This window comes from Rhinolophus ferrumequinum, chromosome 8 (assembly GCF_004115265.2).
Source record: "Rhinolophus ferrumequinum isolate MPI-CBG mRhiFer1 chromosome 8, mRhiFer1_v1.p, whole genome shotgun sequence".
In the NCBI taxonomy this organism is placed as follows: Eukaryota; Metazoa; Chordata; class Mammalia; order Chiroptera; family Rhinolophidae; genus Rhinolophus; species Rhinolophus ferrumequinum.
The window spans coordinates 6,907,198-6,918,300 of record NC_046291.1 but is presented as its reverse complement, the minus strand read 5'-3'; the positions used below and the strand labels follow the sequence as shown (position 1 = coordinate 6,918,300).

Below are 11,103 nucleotides of genomic sequence, written 5' to 3'. Positions count from 1 at the left end.
CTATCCACTGACATGCTGTGAACACACTGGAGAGAATGCATCAAGTTTACCCTAAGGAACACATGCTTTCTGATAACTCACATCCTCCACCTTCCTCAGTCTGCCTGGCACTTCTCTGCACATAGTAGGCCCTTCATAAATCCATACTGACCAAAGTTCCTCAGAAGCATAAGTCACCTCTGATGGTCACTCATGAGAGGCCCCTGGGAGTCCAGTTAGTCTTTGGGAAGAACTGCAGGTTTGGGGTCCGGTTGCTCCCCGCATACCGACCCACGGCCGCCTGGGAGCTCATTTCAGAGGCGACATTGAGCACTCACAGATCTGCACAGCCTCTTCTCACGGGCTTCTTGCTCCCAAGAAGCCCCTGTCCCGTCTTACATACAGTGGTTACCTCTGGAGAGTAATGTTAGGGTTGGTTTGTTTTTTATTATTATTTATTTTCCTTTAGATTTAATCCTTTCTTTTAAAAAAATTGTGGTAAAATACACATAACATAAAATTTACCATCTTAGCCATTTAAACATACAGTTCAATATTGTTTCAGTATATTCACACTGCTATGCAACCAATCTCCAGAAGGGGGGAGGGGCTGGGGGTGATGAGGGTGAAGATAGAGTAATTTCTACCTTGGTCATCTGAGCGTATCCGTAGGTTTCATTATAGCAGTGACTTACGCGCACGCACAGAAAACCACAGCTAAAGTGCCAAAGTGTGACACTTAGATATCAGGGCCCCTTTCGTTTTGCAAACAGGGGACCAAGGCCTGGAAAGGTGAGGTGATTAGCTTAATGCCACAGAGCAAGGTGGCAACAGGGCTGAGATTGGAACCAGCAGCGCCATTAAGTGGAGATCCAAGAGCAGAATAAGCTGACTGGGGGCAGGGAGGGGGCAGGTCACAGGAGAGTTCCAAGTGCAGGCCAGAAGCTAGAGAGGGACAGAATGGGCCAGAACCTACAGAAGCTCAACAAGAAATGGGAAGGAAAGGGAGGGTCCTATGAAAACAGTTCAGAAACTGGTGGCGGGTCCCCAGATGGAGGTTTGCTGTGCCAGTTCCTGAGCGATGTTCCCTCAGGGAAGAACCGGAGGCCTGGAGGAGAGACGGCAACCTTATATCCCTTCCAGGACATGGTGGGGTCAGGAGTGACTGAGGTGGCTGATGTGGGGACGAGGCACAAAGGGGGACCGGCATGAAGACATCCCTGCAGAGGAGGGCAGACGTGGCTCCCAAAGCTGCATGTGACCCTCTGGCTCCTCCAGGTGAAGCTGCTTCGAGGCTCCTCTCAGGAGGGGTCAGTCTCTTGCTGTCTGTCTGAGCCACCATTCTCAGCCAGAGGGTGAGCCCTGCTGCCCAGGGAGACCATGTCACAGAGGGTGCTGCCTGTCGCCACCCTGCTGAGGGTGTGGGAGGTGCGGCAGGGTCTGTGGTGACGGCATCTGGTCCCTAAGCACAGGGCTTCCCAGAAGGTTTCCCGGAAGCGGCTGGACATGAGGCTGTAGAGCACGGGATTGGCGGCCGAGCTGAGATAGAAGAAGACGCCGGAGACGACGTGCACGTACTGGAAGGCCAGGTCCAGGCCCTTGGTCCATTCAGACACGAAACTCCACATGAGGCGGTCGATGTGGAACGGGGCCCAGCAGATGCCAAACACCAGGACGAGCACAACTGCGGGGGCAGAGAAGGGAGGCTGGGTGCCCGCCAGAGCCCCCTCCACTGCCTTCCCCGCTTCAGGTCGATCTGCCCGTTCTTGCTCCTCTCCTATCCCGAAAGCCACCCATGCCCATTGTCCATCTTGAAGTTTCTGGAAGTTTGCCTGCCCTGGCCACACCCCTTTCAGAATAGCTACTCTCACCACTGTCACTGACCAGGCAGTAGGTCTGTGCCTTGTCCCCGGCCACAGTCACCTGGACCAGGTGTGGGAACATGAGCCAAGCTGGCCCAGCCCAATTGTCTCACCTTGGGACTTGGAACTAGGTGACTCTTAGCCGTGGATGCTGAGCCCCAGCATGATACAGACTGTGGGGCCAAGGCCCCCGCTGGGTGCCCTCTCAGAGGTCATGCTTGCTGATGCGTAAGCACAGAGAAGCAGGAGAATGGGGCCCACACTCAGGCAGCAGTACGAGGGACGTTATGGAGCCAGAGAGAATGAAACAAACACACATACTCCACACTTGCCTGCTTTGGCCCCAGAAGTCTTCCCAGCCCCAGCTGCCAGCTCTCCAGGCTCGGGCGAATATCCTGCCCTGCACTAATTCCCCTTTACTTGAGCACCCTCCACCTCAGCAAAAGAGGATAAACTGGCCAAGCCCTCACTCTTTCTCCTGAGCTCCCCTCCAGCCCTGATCTTAACCAGACATGCATTTCCTAGGTCTCTGTCACCGGGTCTGCCTTGGTTTTTGTTTCTTGTTTCTCATGTTTGCTTAGCTGACTCAATCTCTTTCCCCTGCAGTTTCTTCCCCACTATACCCCAGCATGGTTTTCCTCATAATTCCAGATTTCAATGTCTCCAGCACACAGCCCGGTGCACAATAGGCCTTCAGAAAGTGAGGGTCGGGGAAGGAGGGAGGGAGAGAAGGAAGCCAGAGCCCCAGGCCACCAAACAAGATGGTCTTAAGGAAACACCACACCTGTCCAGGGTAAGAGTCATCCCAGCTGAGCAGACTCGGACCCTGTGGTGTGGGAGAGTAGGAGGAACGGGCAGGGCAGGCAGGGGCCAGTTGGTCTGTAGTACAGGCTTCACAATATAGAGCTGGGAGTCAAGCACAGAGCTCCAGGGTGAGTCCCATCCTGAGGCTGACAGTAAAACCACACTCTGGGACACTATTCCTGAGGGCAAGAGGAATGGGTCTCTCTCTGAGAATGGGACAGTCCCCTGATAGCTGGCTATGATGCCATGGCTTTGACCAAGGTCTCACCAGCTCTGTCCTGCCCTGGCTCACCACACCTACCGGTTTCAGGCCCTTCTCAGGTTGTGCAGGATGGGGAAGAAATCAATGATCTGCTTAGTATCAGTTTGTCTTGCTTCCCCAGGGCCACTGTTTTTGAAAAAGAGCCAGGTCTAGGCCACAGTAAGATCCAGAATCTCAACCCAGCTGGCCATGCCCTGGCCAGCACCAATCCACACTTCTCTCCTATGCTCTGTACATCAACAGTCACAAACATGTCTGTCTCCTAAGAAGACTTTTACACAATGGTCACTGCTGTGGTTCCCAGGGAACCATTGCCATAGATGGAAGAAATTCATCATCTTGCCTCTCCAGCACCCTCTCCCCTCCTTTTGGAAGCTTTGCTCCCCTTACATCCCACTATGTTGTTCCATGCGGGGGTGCTCACTTCAACATCAAGTCACTCTGGCCTGGGGATGGGCCATGACCCAAACCCACCAATCAGAATCCTTCCCTGGAACTTTTTAATAGCCACTAAGGAAAGAGGGCAGTTCTTCAGGAAAGCGGAACTCTGTGCCCATGGCCATGCCTCCCAGGCTGCTGTAGGGAAGGACAGAGCTGAGACAGGTTTAGGAGCCAAGATGAGAGACCTGGAGAGTCTAGATCCCATGAATGACTCTGTCATCTTGGAGCACAGCCACATGCTCCTGCTGTCTGCGGTTTGTGCCATACGCCAGGGCTGGCTTCATGGGGGTGCCACCTGTGTATCTGCGCAGGGCCCCGATCTTAGAAGGGCCTTGGGCTTGATTTAATGCTCTACTGTTGTTGTCTTGACATTCTTAATAATTTTTGAACAAGGGGTCTCACTTTTCATTTTGCACTGGGCCCCACAAATTATGTAGCTGATCGTGCCATGAGCCATTAACATTGATCTTTGGTGAGAGTTTCTCGAAGGGTCATTGAAAAGAGTATCCATGCCTGCACGCACACACGCAAACACAAGGTGGGGGGTGTGACTCCAAGCCTCACTCTCAGCCTCCATCAGAAACCCAGACACTCAGCCCCTTCCTCCAGCCCTGGGAGCCCCAGCCTCATACCCAGTGCCTGACTCACCCCCCTCTTTCCAGCAGCAACACTTACACAGCATCTTGGTCACCTGCGTCCGACCCCGATCTGACGGCCGCTGGAGCCTGCATCTGTCGCTGGCCCCCTGCCTGAGCAGCAGCAGCTTCTCATGACGCAGCTGCAGCCCAATGAGCAGGTAAAGCACGCTGATGATGGCCATGGGCAGGCAGAAGAAGAGCAGGGTGGTGATCTGCATGACTAAGTTGTAGAGGGCCAGTGGGTAGACCAGCTTGCACATGGCCGAGTCGGGCACCGTACCCCGGCAGGGCACATCCAGCTGCCAGATGCCATGCAGGCTGGTGTTGGGCAGAGAGCAGAGCACAGCGAGGCCCCAGATGACCCCAAGCACTCGTCGCACATGGGCCCGCGTCACCACAGACCTGGCCTGCAGGGGGTGCACCACGGCCATGTAGCGCTCCATGCTCAGGGCCGTAACGTTGAGCACAGAGGCCAGGCAAACTGTCTCAAAGAGCAGTGTGCGGAAGTAACAGCCCCCTGCGCCCAGCAGGAAGGGGTAGTTACACCACATCTCATAGAGCTCCAGTGGCAGCCCCACCAGCAGCACCAGCAGGTCTGACACGGCCAGGCTGAAGAGGTAGTAGTTGGTGGGCGTGCGCATGGCCCTGTGGTGCAGGATGACCGTGCAGGTCAGCCCATTGCCCACGGTGCCCACCACGAAGATCAGCAGGTACGTGACACAGATGGGCACAAACAGCTCTGTCTGCTGGGGCCCCAGGTACTTGAGTCTCAGCTCCTCATCAGTCAGGTTCAAATCTTCAGGGTCAAACTTTAGCCCCGAGGCCCTACTGACATTGCAGGGCACTGGGCTCCTTGCACCTCTCAGTGACACATCTGCAGGGAAGACGGAACAATTGAGGCAGATAGGAGCCTGTAGAACAGAAGAGAGAGACACCCAGTAAAGTCATTCAGGGACCCTGGCTCGGTCGTAACTCATCAAGCCAAAGGTGCCGTCGACACTAAGAGAACCGTTATCTTATGTAGTGCTGCGAGAGAAAAACACTCTCATCCATTCTAAGATGCATTACAACTCCAGAGATGTAAAAATGTATGCCTTAAAAATGATAAAGAGTAGACTACAATTTTAAATTTCACGATCTGCTGAAACCTTTGACTAAATGACAGATCCTCTCAAGCATGGGCTTTGCCATCAGCAGTCTCCCCTTGGGTCTCTCCCCCTTTAAGCCATGGACTTTGGGAGAGGTACTCAGTTTGGGCGTCTGTAAAATGGGCACAGTATTCAGCATTGCATGGTCTTTAAGAACAGGGGCTCCGGAAGCAACTGCCTGGGTTCAAATGCAGCCTCCCCAGTTCCAGGCTGTGTGACCATTTGCCTAATAACCTCTCTCTGGCTGTTACCTTATTATGAAGATCCAGGGAATTTAATCCACAAAAGATATTGACACAGGGCCTGCCTGACACACAGGAGGGCCGGGTTATCGGCACCTCACTGAGGGGACTAACTCGCTGTGGTCTCAAGCGAGGGAGTGAAAGGGCTAAAAACTGTTAACACTGATCCAAACATTGTTTCTTGTTTGTTTTCCATCACCTGAACTGTTTGAAGTAGAAATATTTGACACCTTTGACACTGCCAGTTCCAGGGTTCCCTGCCCTCTCTGGCTCCCCATCTCTGTCAGTCATCCACTGGATACAGTGTTTAAGGACCCAGGCCATGGGACTAAACAGACTGGCCTGGGGTCAAATGTTGGCTCTGCCATACTACAGCTGTGACCTCCCCTTCCTGTGCCTCAGTCACCTCATCTGTGGAATGGGCGTGTAGAGAGAGCCTATCTCATAGTTTCTGTGAAGCGTCAATGAGAGAATACATATAAAGTTCTCAGGAGTGTGCCTGGTACATTTTGGGTGCTCAGTTGCAGCGCATAGTAAACATGATCCTTACTCCCCACATGGAAAGGGAAGGGCAGTTCAGGGGACACGGGCCAGAGGCTGAACGGGGTTTGGCTGCCAGTAGCCACCCTAGGCGAGCCGCCCCTGCTATCCTCCTGAGCCTGTTCCCCAAGCCACCATCAGCACCACGCCTCTGCTTGGAGCAACCTGGGGTAATCAGGCTGGGCTCCTGGATCCTCCCCCTATTCCTTCAGCCCCATTTCCTCTCCTCAATGGGGGGCGTGGGACCTCCAGTTGCCCACATACCTGCGCAGACCTTTGTGTCTGAGAGAGTGAAGGACCGTTCCACTCTTTTCCATGTCCTTCACTCTCCCAGACCCCAAGCATTCTTAAGCCCAGTATCTTCCACCTCTTCAAAGCCTCTCCCCAGAAGTCTCCCCTAGCCTCCCTGCCTCTCCCACATCTCATCCCCGATCCAGGCGCCTTTTTATCCACTCAAACGTTCCTCCTACCCGTCTTCACCCGCTACCCCGCTGATGTGGGAGCCAAGGGCGGGAGCCACGGGGATGAGTTGGGAACACACAGCGCCAACTCGGATTCGAGGGGGGTTCCCTATGCCACCAGGAAGGGTCGCTGCGCTGGAGCCCCAGACCCGCAGCGCGCGTGGCCGATAATAACCCGGGAGGCTGCGAGTCCCTCGGGGAGGGGGGCGCTCCAGCAGGGCCCTCCAACCTCTACCGTCCTGGGGAGATTCAGCCCGCGCGCTCCTCCCGCCTCTAGTCGCCCAAACCCCGGGTCCAGCCTGCGCGCCCTTGCCCATGCCGGCATCCTGCTCACTTACCATGCCTTCTGCGACCTGTGAGATCTAGGGTCCGGGAGCCCGCCCGTCAGCGGCGTCCAGAGACCCACCGACGGACAGAGAAGGCACCAGGAGAGAACGCACTGGCGGGCTGGCCAACTGACAGCAGCCTTCCCACCAGCAGCCCTCCGCGTCGCCCCGCCTGTCGGGGGCCCGGGAGCACTGTCCGGGACTGCCACCAGGGGGCAGTGCCGGCCCCGTAGCCCACCCGCCCCACCGACAGGCTCACCTGCGGCCCCCGACACCCACCCAAATGTTAGCGGTTGTGTTTCCAAGCGTTTGACCGGGCGCTTCCAGGAGCATCTTTATCTCACGGAACCGTCACAACAACCCATTTTGCAGATGAGATAGCCTCAGAGATGAAGCCCGAGTGATCTGGGTCTCACATGCTGTCCCCGCCCTGCAACCTACTGACTTTTAGCATAAACCCTTATTATGGTGTCCCTCCAGCCCCACCTCTTCCTGCCCCACATTTCAGACGTATCTCCAAGGACATCCCCCCAGCCCCTCGAAGTTAATGATCCCCAAAGGATCTCATCCTGCCTCCTAGGCTTCAAACGGGTTCTCTTCTCCATCTCCCCACCCCAGACCCCAGGAAAGCGACCCCTCTCCCTTCGGGCCCTCAAGACTGAGTCCAGGTCCTTGAACCCTCCCAGGAACGCGGCTGCATTCTCTCTGCAGTCTGTCCTCCCGCAGCCCAGTCTTCAAGCCCCCAACGATGCATTCCTCTGCTGGAAACCTTCTCTAGGGCCCCTGCTTTTTTCTGAAACAAGAACACATCCTGTCTAACTTGATGTTGTACCTCCCCATCCCCCACTTGCCTTCGTGGTCCCCCTCACTATACTCTCTGACCCCCAATACTCCCCATCTCACCCATTCAGATGTTCCCCCTGCCCCCTCACCCTACCAGAGGTTGGGAAGGAAATGTCAGGAGGGAAGAGCCATGAAGTCCAGGACCCCAGCCTCCTCCTGCTCCCCCAAACTGTGCTCGTGTAAACCCTAGCAGAGAGCACCTTCTCTGCTCCGCCTCCTCCTCCAACCAGCTCCATAGCTGGAAGTTTTCTCATGAGGAACTTGCGAGGGAGCCTAGAGCATGGACCTCACAGATTAAAATGCTGGCTCTTGGGCCTCTTGCCAGGGTCTGATTCACTTAGTCAGGGCAAGGGCCAGAAATCTTCATTTCTGACAACACTTCCAGGGAGCCCCAAGATCCAGAAAGGCTTCTGGAGAGATGTGACTGGGAAGAGACTCAGCCCCTCTGTGCCTCAGTTTCCCTTCCTGTAGAATAGGCTAACCATTGTTACCACTATTGTAAGCGAGTGATGAGCCAGAGAGCAGAATTTGGCAAAGGGCTGGCACGCAGTCAGCGCTCAAGAAACTTGGGTGGGATTATCTCCATTTAATGACAACTGGAAGCGAGATCTTCTTCCCCCTAGACTCTCTCTGTCCCACCCTCCCCATGAGTCATTGTTCGGCCTTGGGGACTGGAAGTTAGACTGCGTCAGAGCCTGTGCCAGGCCTGCCTTCCTGGGAACTCCATATATAAACATAGCTCTAGGCACAGGGAGGTTGCAGGAAGTGCAAGGGCAGATGGTCCCCAAGTCCTTGGGGTAAAGGATTCTGGGGTATCCCAGAGAGTTAACTGCTCAGCACCCGACGGGTGAGCCTGGTGGACCCTTCAAGATGGGGCTTGCTGTCATATCAGATAAGCAATGAGGGGCAGGCAGCATTGCCGGGAAACAGCCAACCACAGGTCACGAACAGCATCTAGCATGTGACGAGCATTGTCAACCCGGCCCCCATCACTGGAACACATTCACACACTCACACACACCACTGCGACCACTTTGCACAGACTCTGAATGGCTTGAAACCCACTGTGGACCCTTTGGAGGTGCTCAGAGTCTGGGAAATGATGTGGAAGCCCCCATCTCTGACTTACAGAGGCAGATTGACTCCCACAGGTCAGGAATTCCTCCAACTGGCTGCATTACTCAGCATTAACAGCCGTCAAAGACCGTGTCAGGCTAAAGGGTAGCCCTCCTAGTGGCCATGATGGCTGCAGCACTGTCCAGAGGGCCCTGGGTGCCCTGGCTTCTGGGCCTGAGCTCAAGACCACCATGGTAGCATGTCCCATCAGAACCCGATGACATCCTGCTGCCTCCTACTCCACCCTGAGGTGGCTTCCGCAGGGCCATGTCCCTCGGGGGTCAGCCACAGGGCTGAGGCCTGGAGTAAACACATCCCAGGTTTTCTGGAGTGTACCTCATCTCCTGAGCTTGGCTGGTGGGTATCGACCCAGACCAGGGCCAACTCCACAGGCCAGCAAATCTGCCAAGGGAGGGCTGCTGGGACCTCTGGGAGCTGGTTCCGGTACCTCCCAGGTCCTGGAGCAGGTGCAGGGCTCCCGGGCGTGAGGCATGTGACCAGCCCCACAGCCCCTCCTCACCCTGCTGACTCCTGAGCTCTTCCCCAAGGAGCGGTGTTGATACCCAGCATGCTCTGGAACTTCTGGGAAAAATTCAAGAGTTCCTTAGTAGGGGCTTGGTGCCTTCCAAGGGGTCACAACATGGGTCAGAATGGTGAGATGAGTTTCCAGAGACAGAAGTTTTATTATGATACCTTCATCCTCAGAGTGTAGGAGGGCATGTTGCTTAGATGTTCTATGCCTCAGATTCCTCACCTGTGAAATGAGAATGACAACAGACCTACTTTATAAGGTTATTACAAAGACTGAATGAAATAAAGGAGGCACAGTGCCCAGACAGCACTTCGCCAGCACTTGATGACTATTTTTCAAATAAATGAGAATAGGTGCATGTCTCAGAAACTTGGTATATTTCTGAACAAAAGTGATTGTTAATATTTTTTTAAGGCAGCAAGAGAAAATAACCTAGAGGTTTCTCCCTTGATCTCTTCAGAGGGGGGTGGCGTATAGAGAGAGAAACTGAAGGACAAAGAGGCTACAGAGTGGAGGCCAGGCCCACCCGTATGTAAGTGCCAGGCAGTTCTTGTAACTGTCTTGCTGGGATCCTGCCTTGAACGGTCTTGCTGGGATCCTGCCTTCCAGCCACTCATGTTCCCAGAAAGCTCTCAAGTCTGTTTGTGTGCAGGCCCTATAAACAAGGACAGAATGAGTGGCTGGAAGGCAGGATCTCTTTATTAGGGCAGAACTTCTCAGTCAGGCTGAGCCCCTTTCTCAGGGAAGGATCCCAACCTCGCAGGGCCCCAAAGGACCCAGGAGGACCCCGGCCCCCACCCTGCTCTCGGCCCTGCTCTTTCCTTGAGCAGACATCTCTTCTGAGCAGGAAGGGGACAAAGTCCTCCTCTGTGATGAGGGAGGGGGGCTGCAGCAAGAGCAAGGACTTGGGCATGGACAGGGCACATGACCTTGGGCAAATCCCCTCCGTTCTCCAACCTCAACTTCTTCTTCTGTAGAATGGGGACATGTATCCCCTTCACAGAGTTGATAGAGAAGAACCAGTTGGGGTTGGACCAGCAGCCGACAGACTGGGGAGTGAAGTCGGGCCGGGCTCCACCCAGGTGCCCCGCAGCCCTGTGGGAGGGGCAGCTGCATCTCTTTGGGCATCTGACTCTGAAGTTGCCAGCTGTTGACAATGGTTATCTCTGGGGGGTAGACTAGAGTGGGTAGGGGAGGTAATTCTTTCTGTTTTCAGTTTAAATTTTTTTTCAACAGTCAACATTTATTCCTCCTATAATTATATGTGTAGATACTTTTTTTTTTTTCATTTGAAAATGCAGTTCCTTGTTTAATTCTGGTGATTTGTCTCTGGCCAACCCCTTTCTTCAGATCATCAGTAGGGTCAGGCCTCCTCTGGCCTGAGGCTTCCAAGGTTTAGGGAAACTTGGACACAGAGATGTGCTCACTGTCACCTCCAGCCAGTCACAGGCCCCAGTGCACTGGAGGCCTCCTCCATATCGCTGCCATTTTGTCATCCCGACAGTCTCCCCTTGTCACCAGTATCATGCACCTAGGACCCTCAGGCCCAGTGTGAGGAGCGAAGGGCCGAACACAGCCCACTTCCCTCCCTGATCTTTGCTACCAGGCACCCGGCTTTCTGGCCCACAGTCCCCACTCCTGACCCAGACCCAGCATACAGAGATTGCTGGCCAGGAGCCTGGTCCCAAATACATTCCCTGTGTGGCCCCTATGTGGGGGCAGTACCCCACCCCCAATAGTGGGGGGGAGGGTCTGTGGGCACCAACGAGACTTCAGTATTGTTTCCGTTCACCCTTGAGGAGGGCACTGTCCTCCCAATTTCTCAGAGGAGAAAGCACAGCTCGCACCCACTCCCCCTGCAAAGCCCACTCTTGACTCACCACTCACCTCACTGAGCGGAGCGACCTAA

General features: G+C 54.7%; 1 protein-coding gene across 1 annotated transcript; it reads right to left on the bottom strand.

Annotated features, from left to right (window-relative positions):
- Window positions 1–307: 307 nt before the first annotated feature.
- Window positions 308–6,875, bottom strand: NMUR1 (neuromedin U receptor 1). Its single transcript, XM_033111414.1, has 3 exons — window positions 6,716–6,875; window positions 4,024–4,897; window positions 308–1,663 (listed from the first exon to the last, which is right to left on the bottom strand). Exons 1-3 carry the CDS (start codon window positions 6,716–6,718, stop codon window positions 1,281–1,283), a joined length of 1,260 nt encoding a protein of 419 aa, XP_032967305.1. The 5' UTR covers window positions 6,719–6,875; the 3' UTR covers window positions 308–1,280.
- Between the last annotated feature and the right edge of the window lie 4,228 nt (window positions 6,876–11,103).

Bases quoted from the DNA above. Each gene is read 5' to 3' on its own strand.
- NMUR1 (XM_033111414.1), bottom strand. The intron at 1,664-4,023 runs GTAAGTGTTGCT...CTGCCCCCGCAG, and splicing joins GCAGGTGACCAAGATGCTGT to TTGTGCTCGTCCTGGTGTTT.